We start from the raw sequence: 23618 nt of genomic DNA on the forward strand, positions 1-23618 counted from the left end.
TTGGCACTAACAGAGTGCACAGAGTGAAGAAGAAGAAGAAAGAAGAAGAAGAAGAAGAAGAAGAAGAAGAAGAAGAAGAAGAAGAAGAAGAAGAAGAAGCTGCTTCCAGATTGTATGTTTCCATGTCCAACAAGCTCTCTGGGACCTATGCCTGCAAAAACCTTGGAAAATGTGGATGGGATATTACTTGCTTATGAATAGGTGTCAGTTGTGCAGACAGCATGCATTTTGCAAAATTCATAAATGTGCCATCCATCTAAGGAGGGCACAAGATTTTTCAACATATAAGGATGCATTTTTTTGAAGAAGCATTTGGAGTGAAGGTGCTCCAGAACTAGTGATGTCACTAAAGTTCTAAAACAAAAGATCCAGATTATGAATTTCCACAACTTATAATGCCCAGGTGCAAGCCAAGGAGAGTGTCTTTGTCTTAAAATTCCTGCTGTGGTTAGAAAGCAATTTAAAACAAGACTTAAGAGTTCATTAGCCAATTTAACACTTTCATGGTGGGGGTTGACATCCATCAAACTGGGCGCTTAAAGATCACAGCTAATGACACTGTCATGGATTGCTGCAATTGACACCTAGCTTTTTTTTAAAAAATAAGAATCTTGGGCATTAGTTCCCCTAACAAACACCATCAATGAAAGTCCTGTGTAATGGTTTCTGCTTGCACAATTGGGCTTTCTCTCTTCTCCCCTCCACCCCATGCCCGTGAAATGGACTCTGGGGTGGTTGGGAGCACCCCCAGAACAGCATGTGGTGGAATGGGGGGGTCATTGATACAGTTGTGTAGATGGAACATTTGTAATAGTGAAACATTGAATTCTACCCATAGTTTTGACAGTAGCTTCACCTGAACAATCAGTTGGCCCTTGAATTTCCAAATTCTAAAAAGTACTAATGATTGCGGTGAGGCAAGGACCTTTTTTCACAAAGAGACAAAGTGGAAAAACTGCTTTGGAATCCATGGTTCAGCTGCTTGGGTCTGAAGGGAGGAAGACAGAACAGGAAGCCTCCTATAGAAGACAGCACAAAAGGAGCCTGTGAATCTAATGGAAAGGAGGACGACCTGGTTCATCCAATTCAAGTAAGAGGCAGAGCACATACTTCACGGGCAGAAAGCTCCAGGTTTGATTCCTGATATATTTGGGCAGGGCTCAGAAAGATACCTGTCTGAAACCTGGAGAACCATTGACAGTCACCGTTGACGATGCTGATGGACCAGTAAGTCTTATTTAGTCTAAAGCAACTTCCTATGTTCCTGTCACAGCAAGATTTATCAACTTTGAACTCATAAAGCACAGCCATCCCTATGCAGACTCACAGCCACACCTGCAGGAATAACAGAAATTGTGCAGGTCAAGACAACAATAGAGAAAAAAGAAGGAACAATGTAACAAAGAAATGGTTCCTTCTCACATTACTCTCCATAAAGAGTTTCCACTGAAAGGAAAGCATTTTGCAGCTTTATTGGTGACTAGGGATGAGCGAGAAACTTGATTCACTTTGTCTTTATAGGCAAACATACTTATTTTGCATTTTCTGCAACAATTTGCCAGCTGAAACATGGCTAGCCTTCAAAATTCACACTTCTTTGAATTTTGCAATGCAATTTTCCAGCCAAGTAGCTTATATAAGAATTCATGCACTGGGATAAAGTGTGCATAAGAATACATAGATAGCATACAATGTGAAAATATCATGCAAAAATGAATTGTTTAAGACAAAATCACTTTGCAGAAATGTCTATATTAGGCAAAAGTGCATGCAAAGATATGTGCTGTATATTAGGAGAAATTCACTCTAAAATGCTGCTGAGTTTTCATGAGGGCTTGTACTTTAAAAAATTGCAAACTGACATCCCTAGCAGGCTTTGTAGTAAGTTGTGGCTGACGTTGCTCCACACCTAACACAAAGCTACCAATATTTAAATATTTCAAAATACACAGAGTATTTGGAAGAGAAATCTGAAGTCTCAAACTTAAAAAAATGGAGCAAAAGCAGGAGTGATGTGCAGCTTAATTTATGTTCCCAACAAGGCTGGGAGCTGTTCAACAGGTCAGGTAGCAAGTCTCATAGGAGAGTAGCAGAGCTGTCTGGTTAGACAGGGAGCTGAGATGTAAATGAGATGTTGGGCAGGAAATGATCTGAAGATTTTAAAGCACAATCAGGAATTGGGGTGGGTTTCAAGCCCATCCAACTGAACATGCTTTCAAACTCTCTTCTTTCAAACTCTTTCCCCACCTGCACTCCCGGCGTCAGGGTTTTATGTATGTTCCCATTCCCAGTTTTACACCTCACATGTTCAAGCAAATGCCTGAACATGGATTGTGTTGGTTTTGGATGCTGTTAATGAACCTGAATGCTTTTTGCTTGATTTTCTTCCCAGTGGTTCAAAGCAAGCCAGAGCTGCATTGGACAGAGCTGCATTTAGTTAAGGGAAAATGAGGTGGGGAATTTAGTTCATTTCCAGCAGAAGACACCAGTGGGATGAGTAATCTGTGGGAAATTGTGCCATTTCTTTCACTCCAATGCAGCATGAACAGAGCAAGCAGTCAGACAAGGCAGCCTCTTAAGGAGGTATCTGAATTTAATAAGGCTGTCTGGAAGGGGAAAGATACAGATAGAAGATTAGAAAGATAACAGAGAGGGTTGAGGGGAGAGAGAAAAACAAAGGTAATTATCAGAGAACCTTGTTCTCTTCTAGGATCAAGTGGTGGGAACTGGAAACAAATAATCTGACTACTATGAAAACACACCTAACTATAAGAGCAGAATTCTGAAGATACTTTCCCCACCCTTATCAGAGAGCATGCCATCATAAATCCAAAACAAATTAACTTAACAATTTATTCACTAGAGGACAAGAGCCAAAGGAAGTACATACTTGATTCTCAGGATGCTTTAATTCATTCTCCCCTTTTTCTGGTAATGATGAAAAAAATATGTGCTGAAGTTAATTTAGTTATATCTAATGGTAAAACCTTATGGAGCCCTAAAATTATTGAAAGTAATTTTAGCATTTCACCGAGTATCTTATTACACTCTCTGCAGTCCTACTCTAGTGGTTAAAAGGCAATTAGGTATAACAAACTGCACAAGAATATGGATGAGGAGGTACACCTTCAGATATTCTTTAAAATATACAGTGAAAATAATCATACATTTTGGTACCTCTGGTAACGAACTTAATTCGTTCCGGAGGTTCATTCTTAACCTGAAACCATTCTTAACCTGAGGTACCACTTTAACTAATGGGGCCTCCTGCTGCCACTGCGCCACCACTGTGCGATTTCTGTTCTCCTCCTGAGGTAAAGTTCTTAACCTGAGGTACTACTTCTGGGTTAGAAGCGTCTGTAACCCGAGGTGTTTGTAACCCGAGGTACCACTGTGTATTATTCATTTTCACTGTTGTGGAAAAAAAAACATAATTCCTGAGAGCAATTTTCAGCATGAAAATCAAATTTATTTTATTTATGTATTTAAAATATTAATTTCCTCCTCTTGATGATACATTGGATAGCAAACTATAAAATACATACAATTGTCACAATAAATCAGGAAAGAAAGCAGCATCTTGCTTCTTTCTGAACATCAACGAAAAGTTAGCATGGTGAATGAAGAGTGGTCCCAAGGCAAGGCACAACAGATGAAAAGGCCCCATTCCTTGAGCAAGGCCTTTGAAGAATGACCCTGATGGTTGGGCAGGTGGATGTGGGAGTTGAAAGTCTTGAAGGTATCTTGAAGACTAAGGGCAGCACTCTGAAAGGTGCCCAGAAGCAAACTGGCGATCAGTGCTGCAATCCCATGCCCACTTACCTAGGAATAAGATCCATTGAACTTAAGTTGAGCAGACACCAGCAGACTCCTCCTTAATTGCTCTACTTAGTAGTCTAGTGGCTGTATATTGCACTAAATTAGCTTCTGAACAGTCAGAACACACATAATTGTGGCCAGGTCACATTTTCCAGGAAAGACCACAGCTGTTGATCTCCTGATATTTAACAATGAGTTTGATGAAGCCTCAACACAGCCTTAGCACATGTGCAAGATAATATGAATTGAGATATATGCATGAACATACACAAAAGCTCAGAAGCTAGCCTTCAGAGTGGGTTTCCTTCCTCGACCACCCTACTCCAATGCAGAATTTCGTAGATTTAAATTTGGGGAAGTAAGGCAGAGGGTACATGCCAGTAAAACCAATTAGATACGCACTAATTTCTTCTCTGTGAAACAGCAGTAAGCAATTAATCAGAATTTTGATCACAACTCAGATGGCAATTCTAATTGCACTTGCCATTTCCCCAGCAAATATGGAATGATTATCTTTTCTATTTGCCTCCCCACCCTATCTTTCTAATCTTCCGGCTGCCAGAAGCAAAACGTTTTCCAAGAACTATATATTTTCTCTCTCTAGAGGCAGCATTATACCTCTGGACTGAGGGTCTGCGTGTGCTCAGACCATGGTTGCATGTAGTGCAGGCTTCAGTGTAATTTGAATGAATACAGAGTGGCAGGCTGGCTGCTTGCCTGAGGGGTGGGGAATTCTGCCTTATGAAATTATGAGAGAGGATGAAAGGTAGCAGCTCACTCCATTATAAACCTTCTGGGAGGGGACGGGAGACATCTGACCTCTGCCCAGTCATCCAGCTTGCATCTAAGGGTGGGCGGATGGTGAGGGAATGCCATAGGGCCTTGCTTCTGTTCTATTATCACTGTTAAGGACAAAGCCCCCCCCCCCAATACACAACTGAAGGAAGAACAGTGGCAGACTGGGGCAATATGGTGCCCTGTGTGAGGCCAAAATTTGACGCTCCCCACCCAGCCCTTGTACTGCCTTCCTAAAGCTGGGTACGAGAGGTGTGGGGTTTGAGAAGGAGGCTCAAAGCTCTGGCAGGCCCCCAAAGCTAGGAAAGCACCAACTAGGCGTTGAGAAGGAGATGGGAGGATTCTGGGACCTGTGAGGGCCCCACACCATCTTCCCAAAACCTAGTGCCTTACCAAGCTTTGAGAAGGATTGTCCAGTCTTGAGACAGGTCATAAAAAGGCTTGGGATTGTAGACATCTCAATGCCGGGCTATGTTTATTATCAATATTTAAAGAGGTCAGTGCAGAACTAGTTTGTAAAACTCATATATTTAATTGGTTGCTGCTAGATTGGCCAAGGATGGAGAAATACATTGCACTTTTCCCTTCACGTTTGGTTTCAGGAGGACCTACATATCTCAATTTCAGGAAAGTTGACTCATCTGGTCCATGTTTCAGGAGGCACTGCCAAGCCAATGGACTGTACTGCCACATGGTGGATGTTTTTGACATATATTAAGAAGCAGGCTCATGGCTGACAGGTTATTTGGTATTGATTATATACTGATATCTACTAGTACTTGCCCTTTCTGTTCTTGCCAGAACAATAATCGTATTTTCTAGTCTGACTTTAGAGTGAACCTCTTCATGTTCTGATGTCATATCCAACCATGTAGCATCTTTAATAGCAAGTCACCCCCTCGTTCTTTGAATCCATGCTGGAATTGATGGTGGATGGAGATTCTTGTTTGAAGGAGAGGAGGACTGAAATAAGTCTGGTTTAAATGCTAGTGTGAATTTGGTGGGAAAGAAAGCAGCATTCTCTTCAAACTCAGCATTCTGATGTCGGGGTGGTGGTGGGGAGGATCTTTGGAATATAAGTGCTCTGGGGTAGGGTTACCAGATGTCCCCATTTCCCAGGACGGTCTCTGAATTTGCGAATAAGTCCCCAGACAAATTCCATCCCCGGAATGTCCCCGGATTTCATCTAATGTCCCCGGGAAACATAGCAAATCAGAGCAGCCTCCCAACTTCTGGGAAGGGAGGCTTCACGCTGCCTATCCGAGCTTGCGCGCAAGCAGGAGGGGGCAGTTAGGCAATGGGAAGCCTCCCTTCCCAGCTGAGGGATCCCGGCCCCCTCCTGCTTGCACACAAGTTGGAATGGGATTGGGGCTGCTCCGATGGGAAGGGAGGCATCACGCTGCCCGAGCCTCGCCACCGCTACTGCTCTTGGCCCTCCTTCTCCACCTTCCATGCCTGACCCACCGCGAACTGCTTCCCCACCACCACCGAAGAACCAACAACTCAGGGCCTGCCCAGGCTCATGGAGAAAGGAGATAGAAGGTTTGGAGGAAGTGGAAACATGGTGTTTGAGGTCAAGACGGCAGCCGCACCTCTGCTGCCGCCATCGCTGCAGCATCAACGTCCCGAACGTGTAGTATTTGTTTATTTATTTATCTAAAGAGTCCCCCGATTCATTGAAAAAAATCTGGTAACCTTACAGTTTGGGGAGGAAGAACACTCAGCATTTTTTAAATGTATTAACACACTTCCTTGGAGGGTGAGAACATGCAGGCAGGATTCTGAAGACAGATAATATAGCTAATCACAGGAAATTGCTATATAAGCTTCTTTGCGCTGAGTCTTCCCCCACAGAGTTCCTTCAACTGGGGCGGGGGGCAGATCTGGCTCTACTTCTGACTTCCTAGCCAAGTCATTAGTCTACCAAATAGCACATTCCATTTATAACTAGGACTGTAAGAGCAACTCATGTTCCCTTTACATGCATCCTCTCTGATGCCAGAATTTATTCCCTCTTGCGCATTCCCACACAGCTGCAAATTGAAGGAGTGAGCAAAACAGCCACATGGGTGGGTCCAATGTGGTGGCTCTTTTGCACCTGGTTGCCATATGGTAGCAAATGGGTAGAAACCCCACCAGCACACAATTGGTCCAATCTCAGTGGCCACTCCCCCAGCACTGTGAGATCACACTTCATTCATAGAACGATTAACATAGGGAGTTGCCTTATACTGAGTCAGACCATTGGTGTTGCCTATGGAGAGCCAGTGTGGTGTAGTGGTGAAGAGCGGTAGACCCGTAATCTGGGGAACCGGGTTCGCGTCTCCGCTCCTCCACATGCAGCTGCTGGGTGACCTTGGGCCAGTCACATTTCTCTGAAGTCTCTCAGCCCCACTCACCTCACAGAGTGTTTGTTGTGGGGGAGGAAGGGAAAGGAGATTGTTAGCCGCTGTGAGACTCCTTAGGGTAGTGATAAAGCGGGATATCAAATCCAAACTCTTCTTCTCTTCTTCTTCTGACTCCACGATTTCAGGCGGGGAGATTAAAGACCAGGAAATGAACCCCAAACCTTCTGCATGCAACACAGATGCTCTATGACTGAGTACCACTCACCTTCCTTTGGCTCACCTCAAAATCTGTTCTTAATTAGTATTAATATTTCTATATTTAATAGTACCACATTGCCATCATATTTCTGAGGAACTCACAGCTGTTTAGTTGCAGTGGGGTGGCCAAGCTTACTACAGAGGTCTTACTACAGAGAGGAGACACTTTTCCCAGTGTTTTTTCGTCTGGAAACAAACCTCTTGAGCGTGGCTAGAAATGGCATTTCCTGCTGGGAAGCACTGTATCTGTAGTTTTCTATGCCTCCCAAACTGAATGTGGATAGAAGGTAAGAACCAGAATGGGAGTACTAGCTGGTGGTGAGAGCAAATCCCACTTCAGGCTGGACCTGAATTCAAAGGGATCTGGACCTTCCTTAGCACAGGCTGAGGTTTCCATATCTGCAAATCCACACTTCCACTATTTGGCGCCTGTCTTGTGCATGGCATCCACCTTTTATGTGTGTGCTGCGGGAAATATGAGTATCCCAGTAGCGTTTCCCACAGCCATCATGATGTGTAGAGCTGTCTTTGAAATCTGGGTCAGCAAAGAATAGAGTTCCAGTTCAGATGATTCATCTCGCATGGCAGAAGGTCACCAGAAGCACCAGCCCGCTTTCAAACCTGGTTTTGTGCATCAGAGAAGAGAAATGCTTCTGTGTTGCCAGGAAATCACCCCCATGCTGAGTCTGGCTGAAAGGTCTGGATGCAGGAAAAAAGAGCAGACAGGGCCAGCTGTACATTGCAATTTCTGTTTGTGGTCTACTAAAACGTCAGGCACGGGAGGCTTGACTCAGACTTGCCAAGTTGGGCATGTTTTAAAGACTTCACCTGAATGTTCAGCCAGCTCCTGATATGCAATATGGTGAAGCGACTCACATATGCAGAGCAGGCTGCTCTGTGCTGAGAAGAGCAGACAGGCCGCCAAGGGATAAGGGTGGGGGCCGCATTTCTCTCTGCCAGAGAATTGCGTGTGCTGGGCATCAGATGTGAGCATACTGAACTTTAGCGGTATAGGGGCTGCCGCTCCAGAAGGTGACAAGAGATGGGGTCTTTCTTTCAGCTCCTATGAAATAGATGCCTTTCCTTGGCAATGCACTTCCTATTACATTCATCAATGTAACCACAGTGTCATGGAATTTTGCAATCTGAGCACTCCTTTAAGTCCTGTAATTTTCCCTCCTTCAGATCTGGGTCCGGAAATGTGTGAATTATGATTTTCCCACCGGGGATGATGGAGATTGTAGTTCAGTTCTCATGAGCCAGATGGGAAAAGCCTACTGGCCTCTCCCATTATTCAGGGAGACTTCTACAGGTGCTACCTGGTCTCCAAAATGAGTTCTTTGCTCCATATGAAATGGAACTGCAGGTGACTTGAAGTGGTGCCCAGGACCTAGTGTGAGATGTAAGTGTTGTTGAGCCACTTGGGAGCAATGACCAAAGGGCTAGTAAATTAAATGCATGCGAAAATGGCCAATTGCCAGGAAAATCCAACACAGTCACATTACACTTCAAAAGAAGAAATGTCCCCCCAATGAGGAGATTGATAAAAAAGAAGTTGAAAGGCAACATCAGGAGGGTGAAATCACTCCAAAACACTTGGCAGTTGTTTAAAAACACAATATTAGAAGCTCAACTGGAGTGGATACCACAGATCATGAGGGTGAAGAAGATGCCAACATGGTTAATGAGGAGAGACAAAGCTGCTATTAGAGAAGCAAGATGGCTTCTTTAGGGACTAGATGACTCTCGGAATCCCTTCCAACCCTATGATTCTATAGTCTTGTGTGAATGAAGTACAAGCCAACAGTAGGGGATGCTTAAAAAGAATTTGAGAAACGCATTGCTATAAACCTGAAGACCGAAAATAAGAAGTTATTTAAATATATTAGTAACAGGAAACCATCTAGAGAGGCAGATGGGCCCCAAGGGAGTCAAAGGGGTGCTAAGGAAGGATATGGAGATTGTGGAGAAGTTGCATGAATCATCTGCATCTGTCTTCACAGTGGATGATATAGGGCATATCATGGTGCCTGAACTACCTTTGAAGGAAATGAGTCTCAGGAACTAAGGCAGATACTGGTAAGGGGATATGAAGTTATTGGTCTAATAGGCAAAATAAAAACTGACAAACATCCAGGTCCATATGACATCTACCTGAGACTTCTCAATCAGCCTCTGTACCTGAGGACTGGAAAGTAGCCAATATAACACTAGTTGTTAAAAAGAGACCCAGGGGAATCTGAAAATTACAGGCTGGTTAGTTTGGCATCTGTGGTGGAAAAACTTGTGGAAAGTAATAATAATAATAATAATAATAATAATAATAATAATAATAATAATAATAATAATAGTAATAATAATAATTTTTTATACTGCCCTATACTCGTAGATCTTATTGTTAAAGATAAAATAACCAAGCATATAGAAGAGCAACACTTACTGAAGCAAAACCAGCATGGCTTCTGCAAGGTCAAGTCTTGTCTCATGAACCTGTTAGAGTTCTTTGAGCATGTCAACAAGCATAGGGATAGAGGTGATCCAGCTGGCAAAACATACTTGGATTTTCAAAAAGGTTTTGACAAATATCTCACTGAAGACTCTTGAGTAAGCTTAGCAGTCAAGAAATAAGATGAGAGGTCCTATTGTGGATCATGAATTGGTTAGGCTGTAGGAAATCAAGAGTGAGAATAAACTGACAGTTATCTGAATGGAGAGATGTAGTGGAGTTCCCCCCCCCCCCAAGGATCAATACTGGGACCTGTGCTTTTTAACTTGTTCATAAACAACCTAGAATTAGGAGTGAGCAGTGAGGTAGCAAAGTTTGCTAATGATCTTAAATTGTTCAGGGTCGTTAAAACAAAGTGAGGGTGAAGAGATACGAAAGGATCTCTCCAAACTGAGTGACTTGGCAGTAAAATGGCAAATGCAATTCAACAGAAACAAGTTGCAACAACGAAACCCTTAATTCCACTCACATATTCATGGGGTCTGAACTGATAGTGATGGACCAGGAAGAAGACTTTTGGGTCATAGTATATAGCTCAATGAAGTTGTTGACCCAATGTGCGGCAGCTGTGAAAAAGGCAAATACCATGCTAGGGATCATTAGGAACGAAACTGAAAATATGGTTGTTGTTGGCATCTGTCTGTTTTGAGAGACAATGGAGTTTGTTACCTCCCTGGAGCGGAAGCCTGGGCAGTGTGTAAGCCTGGAGGTCCTGGGCTGATGGTCCTGGGCTGCCCGGATGACAGGACCCTTCTCTCAGCCTCGCTGATGTGGTCCAAATGAAAGCAGTGCAATATGTTTGGCACCAGCTTGGCTGCAGGAGTTGCCAGAAGGAGGCGTATAAGGCGCCATCCAACTGTTCAGGAACTCCACCCTGGATCTGCACAAGGTTTATCCCTTAGCCCTTTCTTCTTCTGAAGATTTCCTGCAAGGCAGCAGATTTTAGGATCAGAGTTGCCCTTCTCCTAGATGAGCCACCTTCCCAGGTGGACAAGCCCCATCTGCCCCTCAGTTCCATCTACAACATGTGCAGAAACCACCTTCTTGACCATTGGACTCACCATAAACTACGTCTGCTCAATCCACTGGAGCCTCTTTTCACATGCATAGGAAGTCCCTAACTCACTGAGAGTTTGAGACCCATTGGTTTAACCAGCTGATTGAAGCCATTCCCTGGTGTGGCCACTGTCAACTTCTAGGAGCCAGAGGTGAGAGCTAAGTGCAGGCAGGTGACCAAAGGTGGTCAAGCTACCCCAGAAGGAGCATGATGTGCCCTCCACCAGAGGTACTGCCCATCCTCTAATACCCCACACACCCAAATTGAAAATAAAACCACTGATATCACAATTCTGTTATACAAATCTATGATGCAGCTGTATTTAGAATGCCATGTATAGTTCTGGTCACCTCATTCAAAAAGGATATTGCTGAGTTGCAAAAGGTCCAGAAAAGGGCAGTGCTGGAAGATTCAGGACCGATGCTTCATTTCTGCAGCACACTGTTAAACTATGGAACTTGATCCCACAGGAGGCAAGTGATGACCATCAACCTGGATGGGTGTTGCTTGAGAAATGTCACTGGTAGAATAATACATTGCACCTTGATCCCGAACTGGAAAATTAAAAGTAATGATTTATTATATTTAGAATTTAGTCAATTCTCTAAGAACACTATGTGCACAAATTGGTGTTCGGTTCAGGATGTTTCCACAGAACACTCTCTAGACACGTAGTTTGGGAATATTGGTTTTGGACCATCCCTAATGAACGGTTTACATTTCAATGAGTTTTGTGGGAATTCTACATTATACATGCCTGAGTTCTTATTCATGAGGCCCAAAACTGTTTTAACTGGGAAATGATCATAAATGACATAATGGAATGTTTCTATTTTGGAATAATCATTTGATTTCCAGACTTTGTTTTTGCAAAAGAACAGGATAATTTTTTAGCGATGGGACAACACCCCTTGGCTCATCTCAAAATGCAAGCTTGTTTTGGGTTTGGTTTTTTTTATAGCTTTCCTTGCAAATGTTTTGAACCAAAAGTGTGCTTTCTCTCTCCATGTATTCCCAGGCCATGCTTGTGAAAAATGCATGAAGCGCACACACCCTCCCCTGGCCTTTCCTTAACTGGAAATGACGCTGCTGAGCAAGGCTCGGCCCAAGGCATTTTGCTGCCTGAGGCAAAGAACAAGATGGCAGGCACATGCCAACACAGACAATGGGGCACAAGAGGGCAACAAACTAAGGGGCACAGGACAGGCTGTGTGGCACTCATAGCTCTGCCCAGAAGCACCTTCCCAGAGTTCATAGTTCCTTAGCATCAGCTTTCTAAATTGGTTGTCTCACTACCTATTTTTTCTGCCAGTAGTCTTGGAGCCATAGCTCCTTCTGTTTCCCAATTCAATTTGGGAGGCAAATAAAACTACGAATCCTTTGCTCCCCAGGAAGAAATGATGCCCCTGAACTTGCTCAACAGCTCCTTCTCCTGTATCTAGCAAGCCTTCCTCATCACCAGTTCCTTTCCCCCAGCCTTCTCAAAGGTAGCATATTCTTTTTTCTTGCTTGGGAGGTAGTTAGGGGGACGAGCCGAGTTTGAGCTAGGACTCAAACTGAAATAGGCCTGACCTGAAATAAGGCAAGATTTTTCAAACCTGGGAGTTTTATTTTTGAAACCGCTCAGCTGCAAATTTACCCCTTTTGGAATGTGGCGATGGAAAATGGAGAGTAGAAGGATGAAGAACCAAAGACCCTTCCTAAATTGTAACTAGATGAAGCAAAATACTTTGACAACAATAGTCTTAGCAAGTTTATTTTACTAATTCCCCCACCCCCTCGCTTGTCAAAGAACGTACTCCCCCTCCCCCATAATAAGTCCTTTCCTCTTCCATTTCTCTTGCAAATCAAGACAAGGCACTTGTGGTGGGTACACACTCCTGCTAACTGTTATGATGTTTGCTGTCAATTTCATTTATTTATGCAACTGCTGTGGAAGAGCCCCAGGCGGAGAAGCAGCCATGAAAGATTTCAGAGTCCTGGTGTGGGGTCATGAAAGGGAAAGAAAGGGAACGACGTCGGGGCGGGGGAGTCCACTGGTTATGAGAAAGGAACTGACACAGGAAATGGTCACATATGGCACAGATTTATTGTGTCCGGGACTTCCCATTCAAATCCCATTATATCCACAGCTCAGAGCGGCGCTTGGCACAACCCACATTTGTTTTTAGATCTGGCATCCAATGAAATCAGAGCTTCATTCTGAAAAAGAAAAGAGGAAAGGAAAAATGTGATGTGTTTATCGTGCCATGGCAGGAAAGCCAAGGGTTGGTATTGTGTTTGAAAAGAATGCTGTTTTGCTTTCTCTTGCGTAGGGTCAATAGTCAGAAAGGACCGGGGGCAGTTGTGTGTTTGCATGTAGAAATAGGCCTGTGGGCTCGTACGTTCAGCTAATACAGAAATAACCTGAGAGGAAATAGCCCCTTAAAAGCATATAGTGCAGAAAAGAGAAAGACTGCTGTTTTCACTTCAAGAGGCGGAGAGCTGTGTTATTTGCTGTGAAATCGGCAAGGACCAGTTGTGTTGAGGCAAGTGTTTTCAATAGGGCGGCAGGTTTAGCAAAATGATTGTGATATTATGTAAGTGCTTTAATTTGCGAAACACAGAGAGCAAATACTTGCGGTATAGGTTTATTCAAACTAAGTGGTGCACATATTCAGCTCATATCTCTGCCTCCCTGTAAATTGTGTCACATTCATCGCACATATTCTGCTGCAGCTTGGTATGTTCTCCCACAGACCCATATTTGTGGTACCCTCTCTCAGACCCCACCCATTATTCATCTTGTCACATCACACCTCTCGGTTCCCTGGCTGACATTTTAATGCTGGTCCACAGAGCACACGTGGATGGCTGCAGGGCTAGAAGTAATAGACTAGAACACCATAAGAAAATCTCCAGGCAGCTTTCTTGGTCTCCCACATACACAAATGCCGCTGATAACATTGTAGAGTGGATCCATTTTATTTATCCCTCCAATCTTTTTGGGTGCGAATACAATACCCTGATTTTCCTTTATTTATTTTAAGGTGGACAATCAACAGGTATTGATAACTACAGTGCTTTATTATAAGCCATCCTATCCCTCCCCCCCCCGACCTTTCCAGATGAGTTGCAACATTTATCACCCAGATACCGTGGTACCTCTAGTTACGAACTTAATCCATTCTGGAGGTCTGTTCTTAACCTGAAACCATTCTTAACCTGAGGTACCACTTTAGCTAATGGGGCCTCCCGCTGCCACCGCACCACCAGCGTGTGATTTCTGTTCTCATCCTGAGTTAAAGTTCTTAACCCGAGGTACTACTTACAGGTTAGCGGAGTCTGTAATCCTAAGTTTTTGTAACCTGAGGTACCTACCTTTAAATCCCTTTCCATTGCCTTCTGCTGCTGGATGTCTTTTGATAGCCAACATCTTTCATTCCAAATACAGGCATATCTCTCCTCCTGTAACAGAGTCTAACTAGTTATTTGTGGCAATTGGTTTTGTGTTTCTAGGGTGCCTATAAGAACGGTATGTAAAACAAAAAAATGAGACTCAGGCCCTACAATCTGTATAAGACAACACATACTAGGGAAGGAAAGCGGCAGGGAAAGGTAGATACAGTCATACCTTGGTTCTTGAACTCCTTGTAACTTGAAGTGAGTGTTCTGGTTTGCAAATGTTTTTTGGAAGCTGAACGTCCGACGCAGCTTCCAAATGAGTGCAGGAAGTTCCTGCAGCCAGTTGGAAGCCGCGCCTTGGTTTCTGAATGTTTCGGAAGTCGAACGGACTTCCAGAATGGATTCCGTTTGAGAATAAAGGTACGACTGTATGTGGGATCACTTAAATGCCAGTGCAAATACAGGTTTCCCTACTCCTATTTACATGTACCATCAGAAGGAGCCCAACAATTGCCAGGTGGTGAGACGTTCCATCAGCAGAAAACAATGAGGGAGAAAAGGTGCAGTTGGGAAATGGAGGGTATAATGTTGGTTCCAAATAGGGGAGCATAAAGCTGAGCAGGGGCTGTAGGTCAGTGGTAGAGCTCTGCGTGCAGAAGGCTCCAGGTTCAATCCCTGGCATTTCCTGTGCCCCAAACGCTGGAGGGTCAATTCTAGTCCATTTAGAGAGGATAGAGTGAAATGGACCAATGGTCTGACCCAATATAATTCAACTTCCTAAGTTTCTTATACACATGTCACTTGCAGGCTAAGCAAAGCAATTGCTGCTGTTGAAATAAGACCAGCCAGAAAGCAAAAGGAAGTGGAAAGAAAATTCCAAGAGTGGAGACTTTCATCCCATAATCCAGAGGTCTTCAACCTTTTTCAGTCCATGGCTCCCTTGACCAACTACATCCTTTCTGCGGCACCCCATGGGACTCAGGAGCGTAGGTGGGTCACCCCTTGGCTGCAGAGCTGGCAGCCGCTCACCCTTTTTCGAACACCCTTGTGGAGTGTTCCCTCAGCCTCCCCTCTCCTTGGGAGTCCTCTGGGCAGCCGCTGCTGCTGCCCCTGGTCCCTGAGCTGCCCACTACCCCAAAGAGAGGTGCCTCCTCACACTGCCCCACAGAGGGAAGAGGATACGCCCAGCCTCAGTGGCCCAACGGAGACTGGCCAGTGGTGAACTTGAAGCAGCACCAGGCACTCAGCTCCCAGGCAGGCCTTGCACACAGCAAGCACAAGCACAATAAATATTGCATGCAAACCCATCTCACATCATTCCAGTGACAACCCACTCACTTCAATCAGCTTCAGGAGGGAAAGACGGGGGGGGGGGGGTTTGGCAAGGTAGAATCTTTCAACTTTGAAATTCCCCAAATGAGGAGTGCTAAAAAATTGTAACATGACTTGGGAATTCAAGAGATATTTTGGTTAAATTACTATAATTTAGTTTTGCTTGTAGGTAGAATGTGTGTAAAACTGCATAGAAATAATTAAAAATGATGGTCAAGTACTTGTTGTTGTTGATGTTGTTGTTAAGCATTACCTGACATTTCCAGAAGGTAAAATTAAAAGTTCTTTGGTTTTCTGAAAGCAGTTTACAGTATGTCCTTCTTCAACAAACGTACACTTACCAATCTAAATGTTGTAGCGGATTTGAATTCCTCACACCCGAAACCATATTTGTAAGATCGATTACTGAAGAAATGTGCAAAAATTAAGTTTCACCCCCCTAAAATGACATGACCCAGGGGTGGGGATTCTTAACCTTTCTCCTTCAAGATGCTTCCTTACTCTATCTATCTATCTATCTATCTATCTATCTATCTATCTATCTATCTATCTATCTATCTCTCTCTCTCTCTCTCTCTCTCTATCTATCTATCTATCTATATCTATCTATCTATCTATCTATCTATCTATCTATCTATCTATCATCTATCATCTATCTATCTATCTATCTATCTATCTATCATCTATCATCTATCATCTATCTATATCTATATCTCTATCTCTATCTATCTATCTATCTATCTATCTATCTATCTATCTATCTATCTATCATCTATCATCTATCTATCATCTATCTATCTATCTATCTATCTATCTATCTATCTATCTATCTATCTATCATCTATCTATCTATCTATCATCTATCTATCTATCTATCTATCTATCTATCTATCTATCATCTATCATCTATCTATCTATCTATCTATCTATCTATCTATCTATCTATCTATCTCTATCCCACACAGCATTTGCTTCTCACAGAAGCTCATCCAGCAAGTTCTCACAAGGTAGTTTGTGAGATGGCGGGAAACTTAACATGTAAGTTCTCTCAGTTGTCCACTGAATTATTTGTCTTCCTTACTTCTGGGGGAGTATGGTTTATGGAGTATAGTTTGCCCAGGGCCACTAGGCTACAGTGAGTAAATAGTGTGCCATTAATTATGTCCCCACTTTTAGCTTTTAACATGGTAGCTGCATTTATATTAGCATTAGAAATAAGTGACTAGCAAACCTAGGCAGATGGAAACAACATTGCTTGGCATTTATTTTATTTTGATAAAATACATATTAGAGAAACTTGATGACACCTCTTTGTTTTAGTCAAACGCTCCCGAATTTTTCCTTACAAGTATGCAATGTGAAATCTATCATAAACTGGGGAAGAAATTAGTAGAAAGAAATGGTGATGCTGACCTAAAGGGGGAAATCATTAATGTTGATGTATTTCATTCAATTTTAAATGTAGAACTTTTGAGGGCATTGGTGAGGGAGCTGAGTAAAAAACCGAAAGTCTCCGTGCCTTTAAGTAAAACATCCATATATTTTTTTAAAAAAACCCACTTAAAAAAACCTTCTCTTTTGGTCCATTTTCTAAATAAAGGATATGAGTTGTGTGGGTTTTTTTTTTTCCTTAAGCAAAGAGGACCCCAACGGCATATTTTTCTTTTCAAATGTGAAATGAGGTGGAAAATCCTCATTTCACGACAGGAAGGACAAATATTGACACAAAGTTAATATTTGTCAGAAACCCTGCAAGCAACCTGAGTGTTTGGAAAGAAGTAAATTAAATAAAATAACAAATTTGGTGTGGAGCTCTTTTTTAGAATTTGTGGGGGGGGGGAGAGAAAAATTAATGTGAAAAGCATTGTACGAAAAGAGAGCACACACAAACTTCCACTTTGCTGCCCTTGAATACCCAATAGGCTACTGTGTAACACATCCATGTGCACATCTGATGCCATTGATCGCACCATACATGGTGCTCAGTGTCGCGTGTTGGCGCATAAACACAACAGCCCCCCACACATTCTTTTTTTTAAAAAAAAAAACCTCTTCCGCATATAATTAGTTTTATCTCATGCACTCGCCATCTTCTTGGCTTTTCTGACTTTTTGTGGCATCCATGCACACCCCAATCTGCGAACCCCAATTCTCTCCTCCCCTCACTTTTGCACACGAGATATATAACCCGCTTAACTTAATTTTAGCCATTTAGAAGGAAGGCTTCTGGAATTTATCACTGTTATTGTTCATCTCGAATGTAAATAGCACATGTCACCTCAATACTCAGTGGTCAATCAGTATTTATTAAGCCCTGTCCACTCTGGCCTTTTTCTCCAAGGAGAGCCGCAGGGCAGATTAGACGCTGCCCCTGACACGGTGTGTCACTTATCTATTTGTGTTGATTATGAGAGTCAGCTGTGAGCAGACCTCTCCCCCCCGCCCCCCCAGCCCCGCTTACAAGCCCCCCTGCTTGGATTTTCATGAGGAAATAATCAGATTAGGCCTTCAGCGGCGAGTTCATACGGAGTTCTCTTTTCTCCAACGTGCTGCTAACTGAATAAACGTGTTTTGTGGTAAATTGTAAATGACATTATGATTACCAAGGCCAGCGTGGGTTTCATTTTAGAAGTGATCGAAATGGCTGGCTGCAGAAATTGTGACTGGCAGGAAAAGGTGGTTCTGAAAGGAGGGAGGGCGGAGGAAGAGGAAGGGACCAACCAGGACTCTAGCAACCTCTTTGCAGAAGAGGGAGCTGGCAGAAATGCAAATCCTAGCAAATGGCAGAATAGGAGCAGGACCTCTTCAGCAAGAGAAATGCAAGAGGGATGATCAGTGGGAGGGGAACGGTTGACTCAGCTGTTTGCAAGGCATCAAATGAGGAAGGCTGCAGCAGTTCTGTAGCTAGTGAATCACTGAATCTTTTTTTTTTTTGGATATAATTTTTTATTCCATTTTCCATCCATAACACAAAAAATAAAACAATAAAGAAAACATACAACACGTATAATTTCAAACTCTTAATTTCATGTTCCTTACTCTCCCGACTTCCTCATACCTCCCCTTTCTGCATTCTCGTGTCAAATTAATTAATTAACAAATCCCTCCCTTATTTTCAAGTTAGTTATAAGAACATTCCATTTTTTTCACTTAACCATTATCGCTATTAACCCCTATTTTTTCTCATTCAACATCAATCTAACATTCACTAATGTTTGAATATTTCTTTAAATAGTCTTTAAATTTTTTCCAATCTTCTTCCGCCGTCGCTCTTCCCTGGTCTCGGATTCTGCTCGTCATCTCTGCCAGACCCATGTAGTCCAGTGAATCACTGAATTTTAGAGCTGGAAGGGACCCCAGGGGTCATCTAGTCCAACCCCCGCAATGCAGGAATCTCAACTAAAGCATCCATGACACATGGCCAGCCAGCCCCTGCTTGACAACCTCCAAGGAAGGAGAGCCCACAACCCCCTGGGGGAGTAGGTTCCACTGTCAAACAGCTGTTATTACCGTCAGAAAGTTGTTCCCGGCGTTTAGTCTGAATCTCCTTCCTTGTAACTTGAAGCCATTGGTTCCGATCCTACCCTTCAGAGCAGGAGAAAACAAGCTTGCTCCATCTTCCATGTGACAGCCCTTGAGATATTTGAGGATGGCTATCATATCTCCTCTCAGTCTCCTCTTTTCCAGGCAAAACACTCTCAAACTCTCTCGACCATTCGTCATAAACCTTGGTTTCCAGACCCTCAATCATACTGAGCGCCCTCTTCTGCACACGTTCCAGATTGTCAATAACATTCTTAAATTGTTGTGCCCAGAACTAGACACAGTGATTTGCATGTCCAGAAAGGCCTCCAGATTTTCAGCTTTCTCTCCTTGGTCCTATCCTAATTATCCTATGTTCATTCCTGTGCTCTCTGTTGCATGTATGTGCAGGCGCACAAAACCCTCATGGCCAATGTTCTGGGGGCTGCATTTCAGTGGTTGGTACTAAAATAATAATAATAAAAAATGGATGCAAAATATGAAGAACTCAGTTAAACACCGGAAAACTGAGAAAGTGAGACATTGGCATATTAGGTCAATCTGCACGAGCCCCCAGACCACCCCACTGGTAGAAAAACTACCCCTATTAGAACTTAATCCATTTTTTAAGAGGTTTAACTCCTCCTTACCACATCCACCATATAATGCTTTTTCTGGAAAATGTAGTTTGTTGCTTTAGTAATACAGTGGTACCTCGGGTTAAGAACTTAATTCGTTCCGGAGGTCCGTTCTTAACCTCAAACTGTTCTTAACCTGAGGTACCACTTTAGCTAATGGGGCCTCCCGCTGCCGTACGATTTCTGTTCTCATACTGAAGCAAAGTTCTTAACCTGAGGTACTATTTCTGGGTTAGCGGAGTCTGTAATCTGAAGCATCTGTAACCCAAGGTACCACTGTACTGAGAACATCAGATAAGCAATTGGTTGTAGGCCATTGTTCATCCTTAAAGGAATTATAACAAATTTGATTCTTTTTATGGCACCTTTTAAATATTTGGGGACTGCTATAATAACCTCCTCCTTCAGTGAATTTCTTTTCTGGAATAAGATAGCTCAGTTTTGTCCTCCAGATGAAATCTACTGAAAAACCATCTCTTTTTTGTTGCTCCAGTCAGAACCTTCAGTGATCTAATGCTTCACTGATACATCTGTAGAACCTAGATGGCATCAGCTTTCTGCATTAGTGCCAACTCAGTCAGCAATTCTATGTCTAATCACATTAATGTAATGCAATTATGCATTTTATTACTTTGAAATGAATAAAGGATTCAATCTAAAAAGTGCATTTTCTTTTTTGAAAACAGCATCCAGTTTTACTCTTTAATTTTCCTTGTCATTTGGAGTAGGCACATATTTTCCCCGCCCTTACATCTGGTCTCCCAATCACACTTTCGATGAAAGCTAATAATGTAGCTGTACAATTGTTTACCTCTTCAGAGACTGTGTAAAGAGAAATGTCTGTCACATATTACAAGTCTTGTGACAAAAATACAAGTGTTGGCAAGTCTGTGTTGATGATGTATTATTTATTTAACAGGCATTTACAGAGAAGACAGAAAGTGCATCTACAAACCGTCATCAAATGTGTATTTCTGTAGAGAAACATACTATGCAGTGGTGATTTTAGAAAGCACAGAAACAGATGCCAGTAACTGGAAGCCCTCTCCACCCGTGCTGGTGACCGACACCTTCATTGATACCTTCAGCGAAGCCACTTCACGGGGATCCTGCTGTGCCACAGAGCAGTCATCAATATTTTACTCAATATTGCCATTGAGCAAGCTCTCAAAAATTTGTTTCAATGGTCCAGTGCCTTGGTCACTAAGACTCTACTTAAATAGTGGTCACAACGCTACAAGGATTCTCTTAGCTATCTTTTACGATCAGCCACGAAGCTTCCGTGTTTTTGTTAAAGGGAACTATATGCCACCAGTTTTGTCATTTCCCAGACCTTCCTTGGCAAATGCTGTGTCGGGAACCAATTACTTCAGTTTTCATGAGAATCTTCTGTATGTTGCCATTCATTGGGATGAACCTATTGAAATACACACCTATAATTCTCTTCATGTTGCTTTCACTATAGCAGAGGCTGAGGCAGCAGTGATTCAGAGACTGGCTATTTTTTTACAGATTGGGTGGGACCAAGTCAGAACAGTCCTCAACTCACCTGGAAGTGAGAGCACCTTAAATACCATAGCAGACAATGCTACAAGGAGAAAACACCACTGCCCCCCTATGAAGTCATGTGTGTTCATTCACCATAGAGCTAGCCAACAGAAAACCCAAACAGGTTCAGCAATCTTTGGGGGCTTGCTGCCACCCCATTCGTTCACTGGTTTGAGAGTGCTGATCCTTGAAATAAGTGATCCATTACACTTCCGAAGGTCCAAGCTTGCCTCCTCATTTTCAGTTGACAGATTGACAAGTTTGGCCAATACTCTTATCGATGCCCAACAGACTGGTGAACTTCAGCATGCCCTCAAAATACCAGTTGATACCCTAGTGGTGATGGTTTCTGCCACCTCAGTTCCAGCAGAGGGAAGTTCTAGGTAAGTGGACTTCACGTCAAATAGTAACACTGTAAATGTTAATGTAAAAAGCACTTCTCATTGCCTGTCAATGTTGTCAGTGGTGAGGGATGATCTGAAGGGCACCAGGAGGGGGGAGCCTCACAAGAGTGGCTGACACAGAAGCACTTAGACTTACTCTCCTGTATCCTTCATTCACTGAAACGAGTGGCACAACAACCATCACTTTCAAATTATGGCCAAGATTGGTTTGAGTCAATGAGCCCAAACCACTCATCCAACTCTGGCTATGTTATCTGAACATCCCTATGGAGGAACTTTTTGTTTATAAAAGCATATACAGCTTATCAAATTGTGTGTACAACCATTATAGCTACAATGGAAATGAAATTGCAAACCACTGGCAAATTGTAACACACACACACACAAACACACATTAATTCCCTGTTTAAACTAGGTGGAATAGAAAAGTTTTCAGCAAATGTGTAAAAAGTAAAATTGAAGATGCTTGCTGAATCTTCGTATGAAGAACTTTTCGCAAGACTGGACTGATTACCCTGACATCAGATAAACCTCACTTAAAGTCACTCCTACAGATGATCTCAGTGATTGAACTGGGATCACGTTCAAACACATGAATGAGAAATGGGGCCACACTGAGAAGTCCTGCCCCTGATGTCACATGTGCTATGTTGGGGACATGACTGGGGGACAGTGCATGAGTAAAGTATTTGCAAAGGGCTTGGATGCTTCTCTCTCACCATGGCTGCCACTCCCAATTATACTTTTAATGATGAAAAGGGATTTGAGAAATATGGCCGTGTCAGAAATGAGAGTTTACACAAGCCTTCCTGTACAGTAAGCTGCTGCTACCTGACTTAGACCTGTTTCTGGCTTCACATTTGTCCAGCTGAAGTGAAATTATCACCTTTTCATAGACAAGGCACAAAGATACTGTCAGGATCATTGATAGTTAAGTAAGCTGCTTACTTAAAAATTGTTGATTACTTGGAATTTTACGTTGTGGTTGGACATATCTCAGGCATTGTGCAAATAAATGCATCAGATTCTGACTTAGGTCACAATCCTGTGTATAAATCCTGTGTATACTTTCCTGAAAGTAAGCCACCTTCAACGCAGTAGGGATTTACTTCTCAGCAAACATACAGTTGCTAGTTTATTATTGCCACTAAACAATGAATGCATCATCTTGTTACACTTTTGGCTATCCATAGCTAATTTGGGTTAAATTACTTCATACCAGTGCTCAAGAATTAAAGGGTTTGATTCCCACATTACTGATTCCCCCATGGTACACCATCACCCTGAAGCTGTGCTCTGCTTTTAATATCTACTGTCCATAGCAAGGCCTTTATAACTCAACACTGTCACTTTATGCCCAAGAGCAATGGAAATCCACTTATCTCACTAGGGTGAGACCTGTAAATACAAGACCCACAGAATGAAAATTAACATATTTCTCCCACTGTGACAGCTGCCACAGCAGCATCAATGCAAGCAATAATTCTGAGCTAGCTATCTGATTCTATAGCAGCTGCTGGACTGACCAAATCAGAAGATGGGCACAAAAGGAAGAGTCAGGAACGTGCAGGAGGTGTGGCAGCAGACCCTGAGAAATGTAGTGGGAGCAGTCCTTTGCAAGCAGGCTTTGCAGGAGATCACACACTAGGATGCAGGCAGCTCAAATTGTTCTTGGGGGGGGGGTGTTGTCTTTCCCATCTTGCCATGCACTGGACTACTAAAAACAACCTAAACTATTGAATCATATCAGAGATTAAGGGGCAGCATATCAGGGATTAATGGCAAGCACATCATACATTCAAACAACCCCGATAAACAAAACACAGAGAAAACTGTGTGCACTTATTTTTGCTGACATTCCGCCTTCTACATGGCTGTTGTGAAGGCATAGAAAGAGGTATAAAATAGTGCTTGAATCATAGACATCAAATTTTGGTTCCTTCAATCAAACCTATCTAACTTTGTACTGTGAAGGGCCATGTTTTTCTGCAACACCCCTCCAATTAA

The 23618-nt window shown here is 42.8% G+C and overlaps 1 protein-coding gene across 2 annotated transcripts in view; it reads left to right on the plus strand.

The window, feature by feature from the left end:
- The window catches only part of PKHD1 (PKHD1 ciliary IPT domain containing fibrocystin/polyductin), a 242667-nt gene that overhangs the window by 188828 nt on the left and 30221 nt on the right, over positions 1–23618 (plus strand). For both annotated transcript variants that reach the window (XM_081905883.1, XM_081905884.1), the window contains one exon: positions 20579–21590. In XM_081905883.1, coding sequence (XP_081762009.1) covers positions 20579–21590 — 1012 coding nt within the window. The remainder of the gene's footprint in view (positions 1–20578; positions 21591–23618) is intronic.

This window comes from Podarcis melisellensis, assembly GCF_964234715.1.
Source record: "Podarcis melisellensis genome assembly, chromosome: 3".
Classification (NCBI taxonomy): domain Eukaryota; kingdom Metazoa; phylum Chordata; class Lepidosauria; order Squamata; family Lacertidae; genus Podarcis; species Podarcis melisellensis.